Genomic DNA, 27,560 nt, shown 5'->3' with positions numbered 1-27,560 from the left:
TTTGTCAACGTGGGGAGGTGCGCGTCTAAATTGAAGAAAGCTTTAGTAGTGGAGTGGCCGGGGCAGTCACCTCCTCCCTTCCTCCCCTCGGCTGGGTGCCAGCGGCAAGACTCTGTGCTGTATCGTTTCGGGACGCCTTGGGCGCATCCATGCAGACTCACGGCTGAACGTGGTGACCACTGAACTATTGAAAGTAGCTTCCCCGATGACACTCGAGTGTGTAATGCACCAATTCTGCTGACGCTGGCAGAGCGCTGGCCGAGTGGATGGGCTGAAGACTGAAGGGAATTTGCCGCACTGGAGCCTTTAGGGTGTGTGCTCCTAAAACAGGCACCAAAGGAGGAGATAATCGAGGAAATCAGCTGTAAAGGAGGTTCCCCTGGTGCTGCATGAATTGTTGTCTTGTTGCTGTGGCGCTGAGCTTGGGATTAAACCTGTGGGCTGCATCTCTGAGGGTGACGGAGCCCTGGAACAGGCTGCCCAGGGAGGTTGTGGAGTCTCCTTCTCTGGAGATATTCAACACCCGCCTGGACAAGGTCCTGTGCAGCCTGCTCTGGGTGACCCTGCTTTGGCAGGAGGGTTGGACTAGATGACCCACAGAGGTCCCTTCCAACCCCTACCATTCTGTGATTCTGTGATTCTGTGATCTCTGTCTCAGCCATGCTGCCACTGCGTGACCTTGGCCAAGTCTTCACCTCGCTGGACCTCTGTTTCCCCAGGGTGTTTGTAGGCTAAAACTTCTGGAGGTGGGGACCTGCTCTTAGTAGGAACATCTGGATTAGAGCCACTGGCTGCCCTTGCAAACAGCAATGTGTTATTTTACTGGGGGGAGCTGGAAGGGCCCTTGAGGACAAGGTGTGATGTGCTGGCGTGAGCTACAGCAGGACGGCAAAGTAACAGCAGCATCATGCTCTCAGGCACTGTGCCACCCCATGCTCCCACAGAATTTGTCTGGTTTTAACTTATATAGGAATAGTCTGTAAAGCAGGGCTGCTTCTCCTGGTTCTGTGAAGTCTCATAATTTGGTAACTTGCTCCAGGCTTGACACTGAATAGTGGTGTTGAGAAGGAAATGGAAGGGGGTAGTGTTGTCCTTTGCTCGGGAGGACCTCCTGCAACCTCCTCTCAATGCCTGTAGAAGGGTTACGGAAGATGCTGGATAAGCCTGCAGCAGTTCAGCAGCGACCTGCTCTTTTTTCCTTCTTTTCCTTTCTGCAGTTGCAATTTTTTGTTTTGATATGCATTTTGTAAGCTCTTGAGCAAGGCAAAAATGGAAATTTCTCCCCAGAACTTTAACCTTGTGTAACTGATTTGACCTCCAGATTTGTCAGCAGCTGGAGGAAACCCATCTTAGGGGAATCAGGAGACTCGGAAGCCATGGGGTCAAAGCCCCATTCATGAGAAGGGGATGTTTCAATTGTTAGAAAACTTGCAAATCTGCAATCTGCCCACATTTCCCAGTCTCTGCTCATATCCCTTTTCCTAAATTGTCTCTGCCCAATTTTCTTCCCCTCCTTCGCTTTCCAGCCTTCCCTTCCTTGTGTCAGAGCGTCCTCCTCTTTTGCTTTCCTATCGGGTTCATTAAGCTGAGCTGCAGCGAAAGTCCATCGGGGAGCACGGAAGAGTTTTCCTCAGCAGCAGAGCTTAGCACCACGAAAACCTCCAGCTGACACAGTGAATAAGCGTAGGGAAAACCTGCTTAGTCCCCTCATCCCTGATGATCCTTCTCCTATGGTGGAGCTGCCTGATCCATCATGGGAGCAGTGGAAAAGGCAAAAATTTTACTTGCAATGTATGTATTATTAGATGCTGTAACTTGGTCAGATTCAGACACTTTCAGGAATGGCCAGAAGAGCTCCATGACAGCAGGGGAGGACCTTCCCAGTTTTTACTACCTGCTCCAAAGCTTGGAAACTTTTCAGTAAGACAGTGGAAAGAATATAACCAAGGTCAAATACAGAAAAAAAAAAAAAAAAGAATTAAAATCAAAAACTTACAAAAACTTTTCTCCTAATCTAGTTCTCAGAATTGCCCAAGTCATTCTGAATGCAACTTTCTACGGCGGTGTTAGCCCGAGGCAGACACCAAGCTGAGGAAACCGTCCCCTGAGCAGTTCAGGTCTGTCAAAGTAATGAGGACCTTAAAACTGAGTCTTAATACAGAACATGTCAGACAACCTGAGCTATAGGTGTTGCTGCTAATGCTTGGTGTAATTATGCATGCATGCACTGCACTGCACCGGGAGTACAGGAATTGCATAATTTGGTGCAAAAATAAATGTGTCTGTATGCTGTACAGGCTAGATTTGTGTATCTCCTTGCAAATGCTGCCTCTGCGTGTGTATACAACATCAGCCCTCTTCTAATCTTCTTGTTAACAAACAGAGCATGTGATAATCTTTTTACCCATATTAGCACAATTCTGTCTCTTGTCTGTATCTGATCCTGGCTATAGGTCTAGCTCAGCAGTATCCTGAGACTGTCAGGCGTGATTTGGAGCTGGTTATCCTGCAGCAACAGCCGGGCAGGGCTCTAAGAATAACTTCCCACTGGCCTTTGTGTGTGTTGGCAGCAGCCAGGCTTGGCCTCTGCCTTGTGGTGACCAAGTCACTGGAAGAGAAAATGAATAGTAAATTAGCAATAGTTTATCCGGGTAGTTTTTTGGAATGGAGGGTTGAGTTTTGCTGCTGATTCTCTGCTGAAAGTAACTGTTGTGGTCTTCCTGTGTTGTCTGTGAAATAGGGCATCACGGGACTGTGGTGGGATAGATGACAGATTGCTCTCCCCCCCCCTCCCAGTCCCTGCAAAGCTGCTGCTTATCAGGGCTGTGTCCACACTGCCTCATTACAGCTATCGGCAGAATGAGTCGAGTCAACCCCCTTTGCTGCCACTGGGATGGAAATTGTGTCTCAGCTGGATGTCTCTGCTCTTGCAAGCATGGGGCTGTCCATCAGAGTCCTGTCCCTCCGTTCGTCTTTCGGTTCGGGTGACATCTCAACCACCCTTCAGCTCGTTAAAAAAATCCAAGTCAAGTGAGGGCAGAAGGTTTTAGCCAAAGTGTTCTGAAGTGGAAGTCCTCTGAAGAGGACATCTCGTGTTTGGTCTGATCCTGGGTATTTTTTCTCAGGGGGAATCTTGCTGTGAACACAGGAGCTGCACTGAACCTCGCTTCATTTTGAACTTGACAAAAAGTACTTTTATGCCAGAACGGTTAAAACTAATAAACAATTTTAATGTAGTTTTTATTATATTTGTAAGGGAAAGCCAAGTAATGCATGCAGTAGATTAGTATTATTCAAAAAATGTTGCTTTTGTGCTGTATTGTTTCATTTGTGAAGAAGAGGTCATGCTCTGTAGCAATCTCATATCTGCAGAAGGTGCCTGGAATTTGGGGCTGGTGAACTTTGCGGCAGAAGTATGGACTTGTCAGTCTTCTTTAAAGACCTCTTTTCAAGCCCATGGAATCAGCAGAAACAGATTATTTCAGCTAACACGTGCAAGTTATGAGCTAACCAGATTGGGACCTAATTTCCTTAGGTGCTACAGAAACATGGAAGAAGACCGTCCCTCATCTGAGCTGCTCAAGGGCTGAAAGACAGAGGCCAGTTGCTGGAAGAGCTGTCATGTACAAGGCAGAGTGCTAAAATAAATGGCATGTGTCTGCCCAGGAGGTTCATGGGCACAGAAAGACGGACTCATAAGCATTTAGGAATTTGGTCAGAATTAGTAAGTGCAGAGGAAATGAAACAAGGAGATGTCTAATACATTTTTTTTTTTCATAAATTCCAGTACAGATGTCACTATAAAAATATTGCTAACTGTTGCAGTAAACTGAAGGTTTCCTTTAAGTCTGGGAGAGCAAATGCCAGTCAGCACTACTCCTTCTCGCTAGTGATAATGTGTATGTTGGACTCGAGATCTGGCGAAGATTTGAGAAGCTCCAGCCATCCCTGTTTTAAGGCACTGTACTCACTCATCTGCTCTCTTTAGCCACTCACGTGGGAAGCCGAAGATGAAGGATTTGCTGTGTCAGATCTTTTCACTGGCCCCATCCGTGGCTAGTGGTTGCTGCTCCAAAACGGGTTGGATACCTGCCATAAATGAAAGGAGGAAATTTTATGCTGATTAAAGCATAAAGGGAGACTCCTGTTTTCACCTCTGCTGCAAACCCTGCATCACTGAAGAGAAATCGTCACACCTCTATCTGTCTCTTTCCTCCCAGTAATATAGTATTGCTAGCAGCATTTTCTTGATGTTCCTACTTCTGCTGTGTGTTCAGCCTGTTTCCGACAGTAAGGTTTGGTATAGTTGCAGGATCGATGGTCCTTACTGTAAAGGATCCTGGATCTTTGTGAGCACGCAGCCATGCTCTGCATTAATCGCGTTGGGCTGGCCAGTTATACACTCTTTGTTTGAGAGAACTTCCCATGCTCTCTGAACCATCAAGTCCTGGTCACTGGCAGCTGAAGCTCATCTGGTTTGCAGTTAGCCTGATGCCATGCAGCAAATCCACCAGCAATATGTCCCTCTGAAGCTTTCATTCCAAACCTTATTCCCTATCCCAGTATCATCTCTGATTTTCCCAGTCCTGTTGCTTTTACCCTGTGTCTCTCAGGCTGCTCTGCTCCAGCTGCCTTTTGAATATGTAGTGAAATCTCAGATTTTGAAGACTGGGGATTCTCTCCTGGCTTCTTTGCAAGCGGTTTCCCCACCTCCAAATATAGGTCTCAGTGCTCCAACAACCAGCAGATAAAGGTCTAAAGGTTTTGTTTTTCTCCTTTAAGTCCCACATTTTATCCTTGCTGGTGTCTCATGTAGATCTTGAGAATGAAATAGCCAGCGATCGTGAAGTCACTGTGAATACGGAGTTACTCTCTGTGCCAGGCTTTCAGGAGACAGCTGAAGTATGGTCTCTGTCTTACGAGATTTGGCTCTTTGTGGATTTATACAGTGCTAATTACAAGACTTCAGATCTTCCTGAGATTGCAAAGCAGGGGGAAACATCCACCCACTGGCGTTCAATGCAACATAAACTGTGCTACACAGCCTCAGCCAACAAGAAAATAACTGCCTGCTGACTCACGGGGAAACCTGGGGTCAGAGCCCCTTCCTTGCCACTTGGGGGTCAAAATAGTGTTTTAGGGCTCCCATCTGGACCAGGTCCAGAAAATTTAAAGACTTCATTTGGGTACTCTTCAGAGTCCCCGAAGCCTTGAAGGGAATTTGCGAGCATAAGCTTGGCTTCTGAGGAAGGAAAAATCTTTTTCCTCAAGGCTGTCCTAAAATTCTGTAACTGATATGCAGGTTGGGGAGACCTGCTGGGATGAAACCCAGTTCATTTTCTTCATATTCATCATCCCTTTAGGGGCAGGGGCTGTGCTTATTCCTCTTCGTGTCTAGAGCCACAGTGTGATCAGGGTCTCCTTTGCGTGCTCTTGCTACGGTGGTTTGTTTGTCTGGGGGTTTACATTTCCCCAGTTGCTGTGGTGAGGAATAATTTTAATAGCTTTAACCTCAGGATACTTTCAGGTGAGTCTGCTCCAGAAAAGTGAGTTTAACCCCGGTCTCTGGATTTGTAGGTTATTTCCGTGACCTCAAAACTCCATTCTTGTTTCTGTGGCGCTCGATATTTGCTTCCTTTCATTCGAGTCTCTGTGTAGCAAATTCCTGGAGGAACCGAGAAACCATTACAAATCTCTGCTCTCTCTCCTGAGCACAGAGGAGCACAGCTCTGACCTGCTTTTGCTGATGGGAAACCAAGACTGAAATGCAGGCAGAAGCACCATCCGCATGAAGATTTATCACCTGGGAGAGTCAGGAAAGAAGGAAGAAAGTTCCACTCATGGCAAGTGTTAATCTCATCACTTAATACATTTCTGGCAGATGCACAGGTGACAAGGTGATGGGCACCATCTGAGTGCCTGAATAGAATAATCTGAGTGAGGAGGAAAGCCCATGTTGCCCCACCTTACCTTAAGTGCCTTGCAAACAACCCACTCCTGAAATTAATCTCTTTATTTGGGACAAGCTGCAGCTTGCGCTGGGATCTGTTCATTGGCGTGAGCTCCAAAGAAAAGATGCTCTGGCGTGGGATGCCCTCAAAGAGAGACTTGCTTTCAGTTTCTGTCAGGCGTTGGACAGGTTGTAAGTTTAGATTAGAGAAAAGATTTAGCTGAAGTTAGAAGCCGGTCTTTGTTGGGGGAGCTGTCGACAATGTTTCCGTATGAATTTTCTCGACATGTTGGCTCCCAAAGAAAAGCTTCTATCCATGGTAATCAGGGTTTATTAAAGGAAACCAGGGGAAAAAAATTCTTTTGCTGCGATTAAAGGGATTGTGTAGCTGCACTTGGTGCTGAATTGCTCCGTGCTGACTCCATCGCTGGGCGTCTGCCTCGTCAGCATCTGTGGACGGCCGCCTGCATCCCGGGAAATGAATAGCTGTGCCTGAGCGGAGCAAAAGTAAACAGAGGAGCGTGCCGCTTAATTAATGCTGGGCTTCGTTAACCACCCAGCCCGTGCTGCTGGCATTGCCCACGAGCCCTAGGCACTGTTGGCGTCCTCCTAGCCAGGTGCTGCCTGGTGGAGAACTCATTGAGCCCATCCCCCCGTGGGGACCCTGGGGTGGTGTCAGACCCACTCTGCATCAGGAGGTGGTGGGTTTTTTCCTCTTCCCAGTCTGTTTTTTCAGCACGTTTTGGTCTTATTCTAAATTTTAACACATACTTCTGCTCTGAGCCGCAGGCTGGAGCTGGACCCAGGGTGGATTTGATTCCGTGGCTCTTTGCAGCCAGGCTGTCGCGCGTGACTCCTCTTGCTGCTGACCTTGCAGTGTCCCTGCTGCCAACATGTGGCTGTGACATGGGACCTGGTGATATGAATCTGTCTGCCACCTCTGGCGGCAGGAGGGTTGTGTGTGTGTGTGCCAGCCAAATAGGGAGATGCTGTCATCTCCCATGTTCACCCAGTGACATGTTCCTTTCAGGAGCTCTCATTGCATTCGGGTTGGATTTGTGCCAGTCTCCAGTACAGGGACATGACCATGGCTTTTGTGAGATTGTCACTCAAAACCGAAATGCCCCAGCTGTCTCTTTCCCTTCTCCCTGTATACTTCCTCCCAAGTCCTTCCCTCCCTCTCAGTTTACAGACCAGTCCTTTGTGTCCTCTTTATTCCTGATTTATTCCTACTTCCTCGGCCATAGCGCATCCTTCTTGACTTTCTTCCCTTGAAAGCAGCTGGCTTTTGAGGATGTATTCAGCATTCTCTAGCTTCGCCATCTAACAACAGACACCATCTGAGTTAAAAGAGGTGAAGAAAGTTTCTTCCTCTTAGGCTTTTTTGCAACCAAACGTATCTTGTCCAGGTGCCCTTCTCTTGACCATAGGCTTGCATGTTATAGAGTCTTTGGATTGTTTCCTGGAGAACCCAGAGAAGAACCAAGCTGCATCCTCCAGCTCAGCGGTCTCTGACTTTTACAGCAAACATTCAACAACAGTAAACACGTAACCATGCTGTCGGGTACTATTGTAACTTGCTGTCCTTCAGGGGGAAATGAATCCCTAAAATAAATTGTATGAATTCAAGAAGTCTTATGGGGAATGTGTTATTTGAAAGCCAAAGAGTAGAGACCCTAGTTCCACAGGCAGGATTGTGGTGTGAGACCTGATGTGGGAGCTGAGACCTTGATCTAAGCGTCAGTGAAACCCTGTCTGAAACAGCTGGATTTGTGAGAAGGCTTCCTCTGCTCCAATTCCATGTCCAGGCTAGGTTCAAACTTCGTGTAACTCTACTTCTGGAAAAAAAGAACAATACCTTCCTTCGGTATCGCTGCATGTCGTGTAACACCACAGTGTAACTATGGTCAGAGAAGGAGGTAGGCAGGGTCTCAGCTTTTTTATGCTGTGGGGTGATGAAGAGACTCACCCAGGAGATCCAGTCTCAAAGAAAAGCTTTTAAAGTATTGTCATGACCTGTGGCATCCCCTCAGTACCACCACTGCATGTGAAGGGTGCAGCAGAGCAGGGCGGGCAGCTGTTCCTGACAGAGAGAGAAAAAACAGGGCTGCTTTCTACCAAAAGGTCTTTCCCCACAGATCCCTGGGGTTGTAGAGGCCGTGGGACCTTCCTAGGGACCTTGAATGTGTTGCTGAAGAGGCTGTTGTGGCGGGAGCCACGTAGAGCTGCTCAGAGGGACAGTCTGGTCTCGCACAGGAGCCCTAAGCGATGGGTCGTGGCATCACTGCTGACCACATCTCTGCAGGAAAAGGCGAGTGAGCCTGGTCATTGTGGGAAGGTGGTTTGGGTTTATTTTGGAAAAACCCACCTCAGAGACTAAGCCCAGACCTCACCGCCTGCTCACTGTGGCCTTTTGTTTATTTGCTTTTTTCTTACAATATAATTACTCTCTTGTAAATCGAGCAGCCTAAGAGACTGGGTACGTCTTTGGCACTGCATGATTTGTCTTCCCAGCTGCTATGATTTCTGCTGTCCAGACATGGGTAATAAAAAGGCATGCATAACCCCCTTCTCCTTGGTGCATCCTCTAAGGGGTAGTACAAACCAAACCCACAGTACTCTGCAAGCTAAACAACCAGTGCTCCTTGCCTCTGTCCTCCCCTGTTATTTATTAATTAAGCCAAATTATAAATTATAGCCCTCAGAGTCTCAAGTACTGGTTGGAACTCCAGGGCAGAGGGTGCAGGGCAAAGAACATGAGCAGATGGGAGAGAAGGAGTGAGTGCCAGCAGCGCACAGAGAGAAAATCCTGCTCCTAGGGTCACTCAGATGGCTGATGGAAGACAGCAAGATAGCCCCAGGCTCCTGCTCTCCCTGCTTTGTCCCAAAAGGCTGCTCCCTGTGCTTCCTTGATGGCTATCGGTGCTGGCAGACTGCTGAGGCTCCTTCCTCTGCAAGCGAGCATCTTCCCCCATGAGGTTCACTATTTTTGAAGCACACTTGTCTGCTGCTGAAGTGACTTCTCATCCAACCATCCTGGAGCCTCTCATTGGACTCTTTCTGGCTTCCAGAATGAATTTGCTGTCTTTGCTGGAGGAAGGTTCCCCTTGCCACCACCTCCTTCTACAAGTGACAGTCTCACCTCAAAGTCAATCATGGTTCTCTCTGGATTGGGCCTCAAAGATTTGATATCTGGACCGTAGCTCTTTTTATGTTGTGTTGACCACTTATTTTAATGGGCAGATTGCCTCCTGTTATTGCTTCTCTGGTCTTGGGTGTTGTGATGACCTTCGGGCAGATGGCTCCTGTTGCAGAAGAAGGGTTGTTCGTTACCTCTTCTGTCTCCGAGTCATGGCAGTTCACATTTCCCTGTCCTGCAGCTGTGCTGACTCTGCAGGGCTAAGAGGAACAAAATATAGTAAAATATAGGGGTAAAATAGATATCTTTTTAGTACTTGAAAAGAATAATTTCTTCCTAGATCTGTCTAGTGCACTATCAAACCAGTGTCTGTTAGAAATATGGATCATAACTCGTAAGTGACGGGAGCCGGTGTTCAGGGTCACCACGTGATGTTTCTGAACAGAGGACTCAAACAGGGACAGCTTCCCTCTTCTGCTGCTCTCTCAAGGATGGCCTCTTTTGAAAGAGGAATGGTTGTGCAAGGAGAGCTCATCCCATCCCCACTCTATCTATCATAATAAAGGTTATTAAAAGCCTACGTGACCAGCCTGCGTATCCCTGCAGAGCGAATGCTCTCCTGCTCGCAAGACAGTCTTGCAAACTCTGCAGTATAAGCTTGATTTTATTAAATATTTGCTTGACCAGAAAGGCAAAGCAGAACAGGGTAAACACACCTAAAGTAAATGTGAAATGACCTTTGTCCGTCATCTATCCAATGCCTGCGGCTGCTGCAGTGAGGAGGGCAGTGGGAGGTGAAGGTGATCACACAACAGCTTTGAAATTCTGGCTACTGTGAGAAATATGAAATATTTGGGGTGGCATAGAAGTGGTGGATGCTCTGCAAGCCCAGACTTACCCTTTCCACTATCAGATCTAATCAGTCTACAGGTCAAAAGAAGACAGGATTTATTCTCTTTATTATTACTTGAAGGAAATTTTTCAGTCCCACTGGCATTTGCAGAGTTGCAGAGATTTGTAAAAGCTGTGAATCCAGACCTGTGTCACCGCCACATCTTCCTCCCTGCTGGGATCTGCAAACAGTGATTTGCCCTTGCCTCCTGCTTGCACGGGGCTGGCTGTCATCACCTTTGCTCAGCTAGTTACACCGCTGATCTCACCAAAGTCACTCTGTGAGAGAGGTAACAGGATGCTGGGCTGCAGGAGCAGAGCTGGGGTTTGACTGGTGTCCTTTTTAAAAGCAAGAACAGTTCTGTGGAATTCTGATCTTGATGTTAAAGAGGGATGGCGGGCAGAAAAACCTGTGTGCCTCAGGCTGGCCACCAGTAACAAGGGTTGAGTACTCAGCACTCATCAAGGAACTTGGGTGGTGAGACCTGAGCTGGTAGGACTCCACCTCCCACATGCTCTATGGGTCTATAGGGGGCCAAAGCTGCTCTTGGTACAGAAGCAGCCATGAAAAGGTGGAGGAACAGGGAACAGAAGGATGTGTTGAACAGGAGGATGCATTTCCACGGCATGAGGACGGGGCTTGGTGATGTGCTCATCAAGTTACAGAAGCTGTTTGAACCCCATACTGCTCCCACCACCCTGCTTAAAACCTGGGAGGTTTTGAGAGACTGAGTGGTGCAAGGAGGCCGTCTTCCCTCTCATTAGAAAGTCACCAGGCCGGTCCCTGGGATGTTAATTTTCCTACTTCGTGGTCCTTTAGACTTTATTACTACTAACAGTTAGGCAGCCCCTTTATGCTCAGTCATATGACATGGCCGGGGGAACTGTATCTCTCTTTTAGACAATATTTTCATGGCTGTGCAGTGGGTGGAGAGCAGTCTCGTGGTGAGAGCCCATGGGAGGAATGAGACCTGGTGCTCAGTTTGCTCCGTGCTTGGCTACGTGCCCTTTGTAGATGTGGCTGTGAAGGCTGGCACACCACAACTCCTACGTCTGTACTCCAAGCTGGACCGGCATGAGGCAGCTTTGATCTGGAAGCCACAGAGAGCCTGTTCAAACAGGCCCGTTCTGGACCAAAGTCTCCCTGAAAGGATGTTAATGTCAGACCAGAGCTGGCTTCTTCCTGGCAAACTTCAAGGGCTGCAAAGGAGTGCAGTATCCATCTGGACCTGTCCCTATAGGCAGGTCCCTGACCTTCTCTAGGCTTCAGTCCCTCATCCAGAAGAGCGGGATAATAATCCTTCTCCAGTCCTGTCTTCTTAGATAGCAAATACGCAATTGGGTCAAAGTTGGCAGTGCAAACAGCAGCACTGCTTGATGTTTCTGCCATTAGCCTTCCGCACTGCTCTGGCTTCCAGTGAATTTTTGCGCTGCTCCATGGGGCATGTGTGTGTGTAATGGAGAGTAAAAGGGTGCTGATTTATTATTCTGCTATGCCATTTCTGCTCTTTCTATGAGCATCTTTTATTTCAGGAGGGCTCCCTTTGTGCTGGTTTTAAGTAGAGAGCTCAGAGACGAGAAAGGGAGGATTAGCAATTAAATATGCTGTGATGATGGCATGGTTGTGGAGGAGGGAGGAGGAAGGAATGCTCTATGGTAATGTACTTTTGTTTTCTTTTCTGTTTGCTTGTAGGACAAAATCTGCCGGGGAATTGGTGTTTTGAAGATTCTTACAGATTTTAATCCTCGTTCCCTTGGGAGTACAAACCTTTCTAATCATGTCACTGGCCATGTGGAAATGGACTTGCCTGGTTTCTCACCTCCTGCTATCCACTACAGTGTCGCCTCTTGGTAGGCAGCAGCCACTCCATCCAAAGAGGCCCTTCATCACTTTCTCTGGAGACCAAGCAGAGGGAAACTTCAACCACTTGGTGGTTGATGAAAGAACTGGGCACATTTACTTGGGAGCTGTCAACAGGATCTACAAACTCTCCAGTGACCTGAAGGTCCTGGTGACCCACCAGACTGGTCCTGATGAAGATAATCCCAAGTGTTATCCTCCCAGGATAGTCCAAACCTGCAATGAACCCTTGACGCCCACTAACAACATAAACAAAATGCTCCTCATAGACTACAAGGAGAATCGATTGATAGCCTGTGGGAGTCTTTACCAGGGCATCTGCAAGCTTTTGAGGCTGGATGACCTCTTCAAGCTGGGAGAGCCCTTCCACAAGAAGGAGCATTATCTCTCTGGGGTGAATGAGAGTGGCTCTGTTTTCGGAGTCATTGTTTCTTACAGCAACATGGATGACAAGTTGTTCATTGCCACTGCCGTGGATGGCAAACCCGAGTATTTCCCTACTATTTCCAGCAGAAAGCTCACGAAGAATTCAGAGGCAGATGGGATGTTTGCATATGTCTTTCATGATGAGTTTGTGGCCTCTATGATCAAGATCCCCTCAGACACCTTTACCATCATTCCTGACTTTGATATCTACTACATCTACGGCTTCAGCAGTGGTAACTTTGTCTATTTCCTGACTCTGCAGCCCGAGATGATCTCACCACCTGGCTCCACCACGAAGGAGCAGGTTTATACCTCCAAGCTGGTTCGGCTTTGTAAGGAGGACACAGCCTTTAACTCCTATGTTGAGGTGCCTATTGGCTGTGAGAAGAACGGAGTGGAATACCGGTTGCTCCAGGCAGCCTACTTGTCTAAGGCTGGAGCCATCTTAGCGAGGTCTTTGGGTGTTGGCCCTGAGGATGATATCCTCTTCACAGTCTTCTCCAAGGGGCAGAAAAGGAAGATGAAGTCCTTGGATGAGTCTGCTCTTTGCATCTTTGTCCTGAAAAAGATCAACGATCGCATCAAGGACAGACTACAGTCCTGCTACAGGGGAGAAGGGACGTTAGACCTGGCCTGGCTCAAAGTCAAGGACATTCCCTGTAGCAGTGCGGTAAGTGAAGCCCCTAAGCACCCAACCTTAACCTCCTCATATGCTCACAGGTCTTAGAGCATGGCTCAATGATTAGAATAGGGACTGAGGAACTGAGACTGTCTTGTCACCGTCCTGACTCTGCCTCCAGCTCAGCACACCACCTAATTTAACCATATCATGCCTCAGTTTGCTGATGTACGAGCTGAGGAAGGCACTTTCTGACCTCCCCAAGCATGCTATGTTTGCTGATGAACTAAGCCAAGGGGCCTTGAAATCTTTAGGAGGGATTTGCCTGTTGTAGTTACTTCACTGTGCAATTCGTTACAGGTGAAACCACATTTCCTTGTGCAGTCTTGGCTCAAACCTAAACCAAAACAGGACCTAGATAATGTCCATGGCTTGTGCTGGTTTCTGTGTCTGTTGGTGTAATTTTATTTCCCTGGGCTGGAGTAAGAGCAGGATTTATTCAGGGAGCTTTGTAAAGCCAGGGCTTCATTTCTTCTAGGGCTGAGAAGCACTGGTCATTAACCATCGAAGTCCCTCATCTTCTGGTTTCCAGCCAGCTTTGCGCTGTCTCTGCACTGAAAAATTAAGGCCTGGCTACAGATCAAGGACTAAATGCTGCAAGATTTAAGGACAGGACTGGGAAAGAGGCTAGTCTACCGGACTTGCAAATGGTGTTAAGAATTTGTCTTGGTTTATTCTGTCGGTTCGCTAAAGTGTCATTGCAGAAATCTGCGCCGGCCCCGTCAGTATACGGCTGGCTTTGATACCATGCACAGAAATCAGCATTACAGCCGGCACTGCACCCAGGCTGCTGTAATAGCCGCCTCTCTGGGCTTTGATTTCCTTTCTTAATTAGCTCTTTCAAGTGAGAGGCAAGTTCAAGTCTGAGCAAAGGGAATATGGAGAAACACCAGAGCACTTTCCTGCCCCATAATCTCCAGGCAGTCAGGGCTCGGGATATGGAATTGCTCCAGCTTCCCTTTGTACTCAAGCCTCCTTTGCTGGGGGATCCCTGCTGTCGTTCCTTTGCAGGACAAGGACAGACCAAGAGGAATGCAGATGGAAATCTCATTGCAGGGAGACTGATCCTGCCTCACACTTCCCTAATTCCCCTTCACACCAGTGCCTTCAGCATGGTTGCTTGACCTTGCAGTGCTCTTACGCTCCCACACCGAACACGCGGAAGTTTCTGTGGGATCTCTTCTGCCTAGACCTGCAAAGCTCCCTGTGGAGTGTTGCACGGGGAGGAAGGCTGTGCCCGAATCTGGCTTTGATTTTTTTGTTTAGCCTCAAGGCCTCTGCGTGTTGTTTGAAGAGCTGCCTTTAGTTTTAAGCTTGGAGCTTCCCACAGGAGTTACTTTCCTGGGCTGTTAAGCCTCTCCATGCTATTGCAAATCTGGGCTACTTATGCTCCACACTAACACTTGTGATAATGGACCTCTCAAATCAGGAGGCTTGAAACCTGTCAGTCACCTGGGTTTTGTGGCTTTAGACAGGAGCAAGAAGGACAACAGCTTTCTTGTGTCCCTTGGGCTAAGTCCTGGACAAAGAATACTGGTGTATCAGAGTGAATTTGGAGGGACAGGACTGCAGAGGTTGGGGAGAGGACAAGGAGCCAAGGCCTGGGTGACACAGTGGGAAAAACTGTTGGAGCGTATTTGTGACTGCATTTCTTCACCGTGAACCAGAGATGCTACTGTTTCCCAGCTTGAGAAAGAGCGTGGAGATCCTTAAAGAAAAAATATGAGTCTGAAAATTGTAACTAACTGGGCTGTCCTCTGCTTAAATGAATCTACTTGAAGCTGCTGACAAACCCTGTCTGAGATCAGCTGTGCTGCCCGGGGGGAAGAGGTATTAGTGACTTGGCTGCTGTACGGGTTGTGGAGTCCAGCCGCTAAGCTTGGAAAATATTTGATGGTTGGTGAAGTATTTTGGAGCCTGGATATATGTCTGTGAGGGCCTCATCTCCTTTGCTGATGTCCTGCTTGCCAGGCATCCACCAGCACTGCTGCTCTGCCTCTTAGCATATGTATTTGAAACATCTCTAAAACCGATTACAAAGCCATCAGTGAGACTCCCCCTGGTTTTGTGTAGATGTCAAATATTTCTCTGCTGGTCCAAATAAAGGCTTAACCTGCCTGCGATCAAGGCTGAACCTGAACTTCAGCTCTGCTGCCCTGTCTTCAGCAGCTGAAATCCTGCAAGTGAACAGATACAGATGGGCAGAGATGAACTGTGGAAAACTTTCACTGAGCATTGCAGAGAAACACTGTTGGAAGACATATTTCAGTCCTTCTTTGTGGTATCAGCTGTAGGACCATGGATTATGGAGCTGGGCTCACTGCACTGTCCTCGCATCTTGGTGTGTGGTGATGTCTAGCTTTTGGTAACAAATATTTTTCTAATAAGGCGATAACTGACTCAAAGAGGATCCACATGTTAGGATGCTTCTATTCCTGCCTTAGTGTAATGCTTGCTCAAGGCTGCTTCAGGGCAAGAGAAGTCTTTTGGGGACCATTCCCAGCACAGCTCTCCTAACCTGCAATATAGGGTTGGAACCAGATGATCTTTAAGGTCCCTTCCAACCCTTACCATTCTATGATACTATGATTCTATGCACACAAATAATCACTGGGATGTGGGGGAACGGCGCACTTGGCTGGAGTAGTACAGTGCAGAGTCTGCAGCTTCTCTGGTCGGGCACCTTTGTTGGTGCAGCTGGAGCTGGGAAAGTTGAGGTCAGATATGACCTGGCAGCAAGTTGGCCTGAACGAACTATTGTCTCATGGTCAACATGCAGCGTTGGGTCTCCAGATGTTCTGTAGGGTGGGATGTCCTGGAGACTCACCCTGATCTGGTTTGTAAACCCAATGTGAAGGCAAAGGATGGAGGCACAACTGTGTAATGAGCCTGTGCATCTCTCGTGCCAACCGTGTGTGTGTTGCAGATGTTAGCAGTGTGACAGAATAATTTCCGCAATGGGGAATACAAAAGTTCAGAGATGAATGGACCATCCTCAATGTTCATTCCTCCCCTGTTCCTGTGTTATAGCTGTCCTCCTATTAATCTCCACCATAAATCAGGAAGAAATGAGGGATTTTTATGTCTGGGGAGCTGATTTGCAAATTGGCGATGTTCAGTCAGGTGATGAACAGTTCCAGGTAATACCTCTCTGGTTTTGCTTTGTGCAAATACAGGATAATAGCTTATATTTAAACATGACACTTGACCTCGAGTGCTTAGATATTCATATAATCAGAGAAAAATGAGGCTGTGAAAAAAAAAGTCTTATGAGGTCATCTGATTTGCCCTTCTGCCCTACTTATAACATTTCTGACAGATGTTTGTCTCACCTGTTCTTAACCTCCAGCAATGGAGATTCCTCTCTCTCCCTACATGATCTGTCTTTGCTGTTAGGAAGCTTTCCCTCATGCCTAATCTAAATCTCCTTTCCTGAGACTGAAGCCATTCCTACTATCTAGCCACAGAGAGCACCTCCATCCCCTTTGCCTATCTGGAGAGAGCGTTGTATGTCACCAAAATGTGACCACTTCTGTGGTGCAGCATGGTGCCCTAGTGAGGCCTCATCTAGAGTACGGTGTCCAGTTCTGGGCTCCCCAGTTCAAGAAAGATGAGGAGCTACTGGAGAGAGTCCAGCGGAGGGCTACGAGGATGAGGAGGGGACTGGAGCATCTCTCCTATGAGGAAAGGCTGAAGGAGCTGGGCTTGTTTAGCCTGGAGAAGGCTAAGAGGTGACCTGAGAAATGCTTTTAAAGATCTTCAGGGTGGGTGTCAGGAGGATGGGGCCAGACTCTTTTCAGTGGTGCCCAGCAACAGGACAAGGGGCAACGGGCACAAACTGAAGCACAGGAAGTTCCGGCTGAACATGAGGAAGAACTTCTTCCCTCTGAGGGTGACGGAGCACTGGAACAGGCTGCCCAGGGAGGTTGTGGAGTCTCCTTCTCTGGAGATATTCAAGACCCCCCTGGACATGGTGCTGTGCAGCCTGCTCTGGGTGACCCTGCTTCGGCAGGGGGGTTGATGATCCACAGCGGTCCCTTCTAACCCCCCACATTTTATGCTTCTGTGATTCTGTGATCAATGTACAGAGCAGAGGGAGTGACGCTGTATAGACATGCAGAGTGTTGGAAGAAGGAAGGTCTATTCTGGAGGGAAAAAACATAGGAAAATGATCTTCATGTTGGATAAGAAAGCCGTGGTTGAAATACACTTTGTAAACTTTGGAATTAACTGTTGATACAGTTGGGAAATGCTTGGTTTCTGTTGTTTGGTTCTTCATTTGGTTTTGGGTTTTTATTTGTTTTGGGGTTTTTATTTGTTTCTGGTTTTGTTTTAAAGGCAGTTTTGGAGAAAGACAGAGATGTAAATGAGCCATGTCAGTACAGGACTTGATCATTGGGGGATTTGTTGATTTTCACCACTACGGCATAGGACTCATTTTTAAGAGCAGTGACAATTGCACTACTGGGATGCTCAGTAGAGGAGGCAGGGGAACCTTCCCCTCTGCCTTGGGGACCAAGCAAGTGAACTGCTGTGTAGGACATACAAGATTGGATGAAGAAGATGAGAGTATTGGAGACTGACCCCAAAGCAGCATGAGGGTGCCAGGGCCTGCTGGGGAGAAGCGAGAGTAATGGGGATCCTTGCTGGAGCCTTGACTTGCGATGAAACGTGCTTTGTTATTGGCACATGATCCTGACTCTCAGCTTCGGAGGTGGTTGCAACCCAGGGCTGCTATCCTGGGAGCTCCTGGTCTCCTCATCACCCTGACGTGCCTCGCAGCATCACCTGCTACTCTGCAGCCTAACAGACTCCACTCCCTGAAATGAAAAGGTGTCACCTCCATCGTTGTAGCTTTTACCGGATACACAGCACAAATATCTATCCAAGATAATCAAAGTGTTTGTCCCCAACTATTGCCCGGCTTCTGCCTTTTGACGGTATTTTCTTTTCCTTTGGGCAGGAAATGGAGTTTGACTGTTTAAATTACTGTGTTCAATCTCTTCCTGTTTTTCATGGCAGCGCTGTCTCTTGGAGAAGAAAAGAAATGTTTTTGAAGGTGACCAGCCGACTGAAGGCCTTGTGTAAAGAGCTGGGCAATATTTTTCCAACACTTTGCTAACAGAGGGCAGGTGAGGTGGATGCTTGGGACCTGAGTCATTGTCTGATGAGTGACTTGGCTATAAAGTCTTCCTCTGCTTCCGATGCTTCAAGGCACACCTAAGTCAGGAACTCCCCAAAACACCTTTGCAGTTAACAGTGATGGGATCCCTGAGAGTCCTCCATCTCCTCTATTCATCAGTTCCCCAGGTGGACTCTGCTCTCCTACTCCCTTTGTTTTCCCTGCAGCCCCCCTGCCCACCCTAGATGCTTGATGCCCACCATGCTGTACTCTTGGGGTTTAGCTGAATGCAGGAGGAGGATGTGGAGGGCTGCTTAGTCCTTCCATGGATGGCTGTCAGGCATGTCTGGATGCCAGGTGGGTGCACAGGCGTTTTGCTCTCACAGCATGAGCACCTCACCCCGGGATGAATGCTGCGTGGCCTTTGGGGCTGATCCATGGGCTCTCTTCTGCTCCACAGCACCAGGTTAGGAAGGGTCATTTCTAGCTCAAGTGGCAGAGGGGCTGTGTGTATGGTATGAGACAGTCCATATGACTACTGGCAAGGTCACAGTTGGTGATGGGGTGGCGATGATTTTCCTACAGACTATTTCATGATTTTCCTCTTCCTCTCGGGGCTTGCATTTGTCATCACTGGTGTTAATAGGAAGCAGGTCTGACAGAGCACCTCTGAGACATCAGATGGGGAGCAGAATTACCCCTATTTTACAGGAGGGCTGGCTAAGGCACAGTAAAACATAACTTGCAGAGCAGTTGAAGCTCAGGGACTCCTGGACCTTAGTGCTGTCCCCAGTGTTCCCAGCTGTTGCAGGAAGAGCGAATAGAATATTATCCTTGCTATTGTATTCCTCTCTGGCCTGGGGGACAAAGCCAGGGTCATTTAGAAAGAAGGAGATGGGCTGGAGCTGCTGGAAAAAGGGGGCATTATAAGGAAAAAAATCACTTTACCAATAAAAAAGCAGGAATTGTCATCTCTATCTACTATTTTCCCTTGAAAGGGAAAGGTTGGTGTGAAAGGGAGTGTGAACTTTTACTTAGCCCTGGAGCAGAGGAATGTGTGGAAGGAGGTCCATGGGGTGTTGCTGCTTTGACATTTTGCACACACAGTCCCTGCCCATTTCCCCTGGCTGGGCTGACCGGTATGTGAGCCTGCTGCTTTCCCAGGGGAATGACTCACAGTCACAGGAACGAGCTATCGGTTTCATGAGACCTCGTGTCACTGCTTGCCACTCGGGCTATCCTAAGTAAATCTCTGCGGGGGTCAATGCCACTCGTGTTTGATCAACAGGGCTTTTTTTTCTTCTCTACTGGACAGGCCACGCACAAGAGTTTTGCATACATTACTCCAAATTATACGGGTTCATGTTCCTGATCCAAAGGCTCATGGTCAGTTGAAGTCATTCTTGATCAACTTTTATCAGTGCTTTCTTCGTCTTCCTCTGAAGATACAAACAAGAGCAAGAACCAAAAAAAAAAAAAAAAAAGACATGGTGCAGTCTGTGAAAAGGCAGTAGCCCCAGAAATACCGTAATAAATACGGTAATGCCTCTCCGGGAATGCTCGCTGGAGGCTCGGAGACGGAGCAAACAGGCTTATTACTGCCAGATCTGTGTTTGTATAATTGGTCACGTCGGTTTGTGTTGGATGGGAGCATGTGTGCCTGTGTGCGGAGCGTGTTGTCAGCGGCACTTGCTGAGCCCAGCAACTTTGATAAGAGGCGACAAGCATCGTCTTGCCGATGCTGGGAGCTGGAGAGGATGGAGGGCTTTACTGGGGAGGCAAGACGGGCAAGGAGTAGGGTGCTGGCTTAGGATTTCTGCAGCTGAGCACTGTGATTGGCAGGTCTTCCCCATGCACCTTCCCACTTCGCATTTCTCCGTCTCCAGCAGGCTTGACCATCATCTCTCCTGCAAAACTGGCCGTGCTCCGGGGTGAAAGACGCTTAATCGGAGACAAATGTCATATTATCTTGCTACATGAGGCAGCCCAGACGAAAGCGGAGCAGGGAGCTCTCTCCAGCTATGTGGCTGGTGTTTCTTGGGATTATTGTCAGTGGTGGAAGTGACCAGAGATGTCTGGGGCCGTGCTCCTCAGGTTAATGGAGAGCAGCTGAATTCAAATCTCCACCGCTCTGAACAAGGTCCTGGCCCCTCTGTAAAAGGAATTAGGAAAGTGTCCCCACCTCTTCCTCTGTGAGGTGACAAGGCAGGCTCATTAACTAATTAGCACTAATTCATTGATTAGCATACCCAGGGTTCGTCCCAGAGACGTGATGGTTGGGGTCTGATGGAGTTGCAGGAACAAGACCCTCCTCGCTTTTCCATCAACTTACGTGCCCATGGCTGAGCAGTGCTGGGCGAGCACCACAGGACTTCTCCGGCATCTGCTTGAGCTCTTAGTTCAGCCTGAGCATAGCTGCTGGCAACATCCCAGGCCTCTGGGCATCCTCAAAAGCCCACCACTTCTTCAGGTGAGAGCTCCTTTGCAGAAGCTTCTCAGGCACCATGAGGGTTCATCTTCACTTTTTCCTCAGTGGCGGACCTTCCTCCCATGTGCCACCTCTCTGCTCTCAGCCAGTGGGGAGAAGGACACTTCCCTGCCTCTGCAGAGTGCTCTGCGCTCCAGGCAGGAAAAAATGTGGCTTTGGAGGCCCTGGGGGAAAGAAACACAAAACCCCTTAAGCACCTACATCGACTGAAGCTTGCACTTAAGGGCTGTACACCAGGGCCTAATTGCACAGAGAAGAGGATTGCCTTTGAGGTATTAAGTATGTTCCTCAGTATTAAACACCTGTCCTTGAAAGGGTACTTCCAGATCAGAAATAATGCTGGCGGTAATTAATTACCCTCTTATCACACCCCCACCCTGCAACCTCTCCTTTCAAAATCCTCATTGTTTGTCTTGGGGTGGGGGGGGAACCATACTTTGAAAACAACTTGATTCTCAAACCCATTTATTTACTTCTGAAGCATAAAGCAAGAGGAAACCCTATGCCTTTAAGTGGCCGGGTGCCAGACCCGTGCACAGGGTTGTTCTCTCCCGGCTCCTCGAGTCTGGTTGACCCCGCTCACACAAAATGTCCATTGAGGACGGAGCAGGGCCCAAGGCTGCTGACTCGCTCTTGTGTCTGAGATATTTCAGGCGCAGATCCCTCCCCCACCGTCAGTCCCATCTCTGGACCACGTTGGCTTTGCCTGAGCAGCTCAGCAACTCCCAGCATCAGCCCCAGGTCCTGATGGCCCCCCAGCAGCTGCTTCTGCAGGTGAGCAAGGTGCCAACTTCTCCATCACTGCTTGTGCTGTTTGCCTGCGCTTCTTGCCACATGGATAATTAGATTTGTTTCTGGGAAGTGATCTTTGCTGCTTCCCCTGCCAGCGATGCAGGCTGTTTTCTTCTGCGGTCTAGCCCTGCGGTCGCCCTGGCTCAGCCTTGCATTTTCAGAGGGCTGCAGATGATCTCCTCACATTCTCTTCCATGCCAGGACATCAGCTACTTTGCAAACCTGACCTCGTGTTGCCTCTTCAAGGGGTCGCTTTGCAGGGCAAGGGGAATGCTTGTGCAACAGTGGGTTTTTTTTTAAAAAATAAGCAAAAACCAAAACCCAGCCGTCCTGGAAGGGCCAGACACAAAGTGACTCCAGCTCCCTTCGTGAGTCCGATGCTATTTAAAGCACCTCCGGGCTGGGGACAGCCGAGCGCGGGAGTTTGTACAATGACCGTTCTGTTGAGGAGGGGGTCGAGGGTACGCTGGAGTCAGCATTGCTTTCTGGGCCAAATCCTGCACGGACCCTTTCTCGCTTGTCTGGTGCAAGCGTAGCTGTCAGGGTGAAAAAGAGTGCAGGGTCTGTCTTAGTACTTGGAGAATCAACGAAGATGTTTTGCCTCTGGGAACTGTCTGATACACATGTCTGTGTTTATTTTGTATTCCAGCGCACACATAACATAGGATTTTTATTTCCCACCCACCCTGAATAAAGCGCGTTTCTCTGTGTCCAGTTCTGGGCTCCACAGTTCAACAAAGATGAGGAGCTACTGGAGACAGCCCAGCGGAGGGCTACGAGGATGAGGAGGGGACTGGAGCATCTCCCCTACGACGAAAGGCTGAGGGAGCTGGGCTTGTTCAGCCTGGAGAAGAGAAGGCTGAGAGGGGACCGTATAAATACCTATAAATATCTTAATGGCAGGTGTCAAGAGGATGGGGCCAGACTCTTTTCAGTGGTGCCCAGCGACAGGACAAGGGGCAATGGGCACAAACTGAGGCACAGGAAGTTCCTGCTGAACATGAGGAAGAACTTTTTCACTCTGAGGGTGACGGAGCCCTGGACCAGGTTGCCCAGGGAGGTTGTGGAGTCTCCTTCTCTGGAGATGTTCAAGACCCGTCTGGACGCGGTCCAGTGCAGCCTGCTCTGGGTGACCCTGCTTCGGCAGGGGGTTGGACTGGGTGACCCACAGAGGTCCCTTCCAACCCCGACCATTCTGTGATTCTGTGAAACGTGGGGCTCCATTATCAGGCAGGCTTAATACAGATGGTGAAAGTGTCCACCCGGAAGACTGGCCGGTGTGAAGGTGAAAATGAGAAAGACTGTTGTCCCTGCAGAGAGAAGTCTCATCTAACCTTATTTCTGCCCCAGCCTGGCATCTGGATGGCCGTGCTAGTGTGGGGTATGGTTCTGCTGTAAGTTTGCGTGAGAAGCAGTTTATTAGTGCTGGCCCAGTCTTTGGGATAACGTGACAACAACGTTTCGACAAAATGCGGTGCTTGCAGAGCTGGCATGGACCTGGCTGGGTAGATAAGTCCCAGTTCAGGATGGAGCTGGGGACCTGGGTGTCCTGCACACATCTACCTCCACACTGTCCTTCTCTTCAGCTCTTCTTTGTGGCACAGATGACTGTCAGTAAGTGCAGGACCTAACATCTTCCCTCTGCCACCAGCACCCAGTTGCTTCAATTTAGAAGCTAGTGAACATTGCAGTCCCAGTGTTTGCTGCTTTCTGGTGCAGATTCTAATAATTAAAATGTTTAAAGAAGTGCTTGAAAAGCAGGAAAGCCAAGGCACACAGATACACATGCAACTAAATGGTAGCACTACGGAAAGACAGGGACCTGTTTCCTCCATGCAGTAGTGGAGATGGCATAGCTGATAGAGCATGTGGGTGACATTAGATCAGTAGGAACAACATCGTATTTTCCCTGTTTCAATGTCATTACCCCGTCGTTGTCAGTGTTCCAAAATATAATAGGATTTGTTCAGCCGATTTATCCTGTAAACAAGCGATATTAGCTAGGTGATTATTTAGACAGAGCGAGAGTGGGAGAGGCAGAACGGGGGAGCGTGCAGAAGGGAAAAATAAAAACGTACTCCTAATGAGGGAATGACCCAGCACTTCTCACTGGGTTGGGGCTGTTGGTCAGGATCCCACGCCAAGAAACACAGGGCTGTGATTGTAGTCACAGAAGCTTCTGAGGGCCGGCTGCAGCCTTCGGCTTGCACAGTCCCGCTTTCAGATGCGGGAGGAGTTTGAGCTTAATGGCTTGAGTGAATTTATACTCGGCTGACACAAGTGCCCTGAATTCCTCAAGTACCGAGATCTGCACGGATAGAGACAGCAAGTGGGAGATTTCTCTATTCAGGGCTCGAGAGCTTTAGTTCGTTATTTAAGTCAATAACCAGGCTTCTCTATATTCATTTTCCATGAGATGATAGGACCAGACACAACTGGGTTCTCCCTGATACAGATGCGTGGCCCTGGAGCTTGGCACAACTCTCTGTTATTTGGTGAGCAAGACGGGGCCTCATGTACCCAGCCAAGCTCTCTCCGTTTCCCCACGCTGAAGAGCAACAGCACACACATGTCGTTCATTATAACACTTAGCTTACCTTCTCAGGACCGCGGTGAGGCTTAATTAATGCTTTTAAGCGGCTCTGGGATCTCTGGGCGAAGGTGTTGCTTGCATGCAAAGTAGCCTTGTTGTTTAATTTATATAAGCGCTGTTGGTGTGCATGGCATTTTGCAGCCCAAAACGATAATTTTGTCTGTGTAACAAAATAATAATTATAGTAATTGTGATTCAGTGGAGAATCTCTGGTGGTGCCGGCGTAGGGGAGGCAGCTGGACTGTATCTGTCAAGGTGCTGGTGTGCGTCACTGGAATAGGAATGAGGAGGGGTGCCTGGCAGCTGCCAGAAATGCTCTGGAAATGCTGGTTGAAGCATTTTGCTCCCAGCAAGTGTTGGGAGATAATGGACCAGGCACGTTGTGTGTGAAAGGGAGGACAGGTCAGCAAGAGAAGGTTCCTACACCCTTCAATGTTTCATGCACCAGACAGCAATGATGCTGTTGTGGAGACCTCAGAAGAGCCCAGCAGCGTGGCTGTTGTGTCCATCTGGTGAAGATGGACGTGAGAGTTTGTAACTTGGGGAAAGGAATGTCTCTTTGTTAGGTGTCTCTATTGGGTGGACATGCCTGAGAGAAACCCGTGTTATGGCAAGGATGCTCCGGATCACGGGCACATCTGACAGAGGACAGAGCTCCAGCGTCTCCTTGTACCTTGTTCATCTCTGCAGTGGAGGTTTCCAGGAATTTTTTGTGTAGACAGCCTTTGGCCGATCATGGAAATGTGACATCCTTTAGGATAAAATGCAGCAGCTGGCAAGCACTTCTCCTTCTCTCAAAGGTGTCTTTCTGCCTGTGCATAAAACCCTTTACACCTAAGATTTTCTCTCTCTGGGACTCTTACAGCCCATCTCAGCTACAGCAGCACCAGGGGAAGTCAGTGCTACTGTGTTTCAGGTGCATAACACAGCTTTGCTGCTGGAATACGTTCTTACAGAAGAGCTCTAGCAGCTTATTTGATCAATACTTCACTTTTGAAAAATCCCTAAATGCTTATTTACCCAATAGACCATGGCGGTTTCAAAAGCAGAGTCTCCACACTCAATAATCTCTTTTTTTGGGGTGTGAAAAATTTTAAGTGAATTTTTTATAGCTCATGGAAAGCACTGAGCTGAGAGCCACAGAGATCATATTCCTCTGTTTATCCTTCGGTGCCTCATCCACACGATCCTCCAGACTCTGAGCCAGCAAGGGGAATTTTATGGGACTGCAGAAGAACTCAGCTTCCTTTTACAGTCACACTTGCTGTTCTTCAGGCCCCATCCGTCCTGGTTTGTACGTACAGTTGCCACCTGTGAGGGGATGAGCCTTGGTGACCACACACCTCAGGGATCTGACTTTCACCCCAGCTGAACACCTTGGTGTGCTAACGCTGAGATTTAGAGTCGAAATGTCAGAATTTTTTGAAGAGGTGGAAATGACTGGTGCACAAGGGAGATTTGGCTGTCACAGGGGTGGTGTTTGGGATGTGGGATGTCAAGGCCTCCATAAATAAGGGTGTTTGTTCCATTGCAGTCTGACACTCTGCGTTGCTGCTAGAGGCACTGTACCCCTTTGCTGTCTATATGTCAGACTCTTGGGATCTAACCAAGGCACTTGAAATCTCACTTAAGTTACAATATCCAAACATAGAGAGTGTAAATATGCCACTGAAAACTATTCCCAGGTATCTCAGTCTGTTCTGCACCTTGCCTTGTTTGCCTTGACGTAGTGTGACTGTTTCTCCTGGCAGACGCTTGGAAGTTAAGCTGACGTAGGAGCTGAAGGATATGATGAAGCTGGTATCAACCCACCATCTGCCAGTAACGTGGATTCATTAACCTGCTGGTGTTTCAGGCTCCTTAATTGCATCTCCACTTGTAATGGTAGGGGTGTCTTCTGTGCAGAAGGCCAAGAAGCATGTGTGTTGTTTCGCTGAGGACAGTATTGAACACTTGATATAGATGATGTACCACTCTGGATAGTCAGTCTTCGGCATTCCTTCATGGAGGAATGAACTGTTTGTCTCTGATAGCCTGGTGCTGTTTCCAGAGCAGAAATGCTGCTGTTGATCATTCCCGTGCCAGTGGTAAGGCAGCGTGCACAGATAATTGGGAACAAGAGTCTGAGAGCAAGCCATGGTCTGAAAAACATCTGCAGTTGCTGCTCAGTAGCTTGGTGTCTGTCACGCAGGGTCAGCAGACCCTGGAAGCTGTGGTCTGCATCTCCAGGGTCTGCAGCTGGAAAACAGAAAAGCAAACTTACTGCCAGTGTTCCTTAAATTTTGCAATGTTGGGGTCTAGAAATTTTTTAGGGGTTCTGTAATCACTGTACATTGTACACATCTTATGACACACTAATCATTCAGAAGTCGGGACCTAGAGAATGCTAAATTTATAGCAACAATTTACTTCTTACTAATAATCAGCCAGCTCTGCTGAGCACAAGACCTGAAGACTAAAGAAACCTGTTGGTCTCCGTAAGAAAGGCAGCCTCCTCTTCAGGAAATTGCAGATTTTACGATGTGGAGGTACATGGTGTAGACCGTTGGGAAGCCTTACGTTCACAGTACAGCAGGAACATAAATGCAAGCATAAAAATCTGTACTACATTAAGATTCTGCAGCAGTTTGGAAACTTGACACCAGTCCTTGAACTGATGCTTAAACTACAGACCTAAAACCCAAACGCCTGTACCAGTTCTAGTCAGTTTGAATAACTTTCCCCCCCGTTCTTGCATTCCTGGATTACGTTTGAATGAAAACCTCTTAGCATAGTGGGTGCAATTTCCCTGTAATTGGTAAAGTTACTGTAACTGCACTGTCATTTGTATATGGTGACATGTAATTGCGCGGTAACCATTGCTGTGGTTGCACAAGTGAAAAGCAGTGTGCAATTATAACGTATTTCTAAATGATGGCTCTTTATCCAGCTGCCATTATATCACAGAGCGCCCTGGGAAAACGGCACTGGATATTTTTGTATGTCGTTAGCCTGCAGGCTAACCGCTGAAGAGTGGGTTGGTTGGTGATCTATGCTATATTCGGTTGGTGGCCCAGGGTTCCAATCTTTTTGTCCACAAAATTTCCCCGTGGCTTTGAATTGCAGATGACAAAGGTCTACAGCCGTTGATGCTCACCAGGCAAGCCCGTAGCTTTTTCCTGACCCGCTGTCAGGAATTCATTTGATGGGGAGGGCAGTAACAGGCATCAAATTATACGAATGATGTGGCATGAGGTGAAAGTCAGCGGGGTTCATCTCCGTCCTGCATTAGGACCTCATGGCTAGACACAGCCAACAGGCTGAAATGCAATGGTTCTGCCAAAGTTCACAGCACGCATTGCTGGGAAAAAAGTCAGATGGTCTCCACTAGTCTCAGAGGAGTTAGAAGAAAGACTCAAAGGCAGCATGGCCAGAAGCAGAGATACTGCGGGAGGTCAGAGGCAGAGCCAATCCAGCTTAAGGAAGGCAAGGTACTAATGCCAGGGGTAGGGCAAACCAGCGTCTAGCCAGAAGTTCACGAATCAAGGAAGCCCATGTTAATACCATCAACATAACATGCTCAGACAAGCAGGAGAAGCACAAGCCTTGGGTACCATGCTGCTGCTGTTGGAATTTAAAG

The 27,560-nt window shown here is 48.2% G+C and overlaps 1 protein-coding gene across 2 annotated transcripts in view; it reads left to right on the top strand.

Moving 5' to 3' along the window:
- Nucleotides 1-27,560, top strand: part of PLXNA4 (plexin A4) — a 472,600-nt gene that overhangs the window by 16,106 nt on the left and 428,934 nt on the right. For both annotated transcript variants that reach the window (XM_075429543.1, XM_075429544.1), the window contains exon 2: nucleotides 11,674-12,937. In XM_075429543.1, coding sequence (XP_075285658.1) covers nucleotides 11,759-12,937 — 1,179 coding nt within the window. In that variant the 5' untranslated portion in view covers nucleotides 11,674-11,758. The remainder of the gene's footprint in view (nucleotides 1-11,673; nucleotides 12,938-27,560) is intronic.

The sequence above is a fragment of the Opisthocomus hoazin genome, chromosome 8 (assembly GCF_030867145.1).
Source record: "Opisthocomus hoazin isolate bOpiHoa1 chromosome 8, bOpiHoa1.hap1, whole genome shotgun sequence".
NCBI lineage: Eukaryota > Metazoa > Chordata > Aves > Opisthocomiformes > Opisthocomidae > Opisthocomus > Opisthocomus hoazin.
The sequence above is the reverse complement of the archived record's forward strand: the minus strand, read 5'-3'. Positions and strand labels throughout refer to the sequence as shown.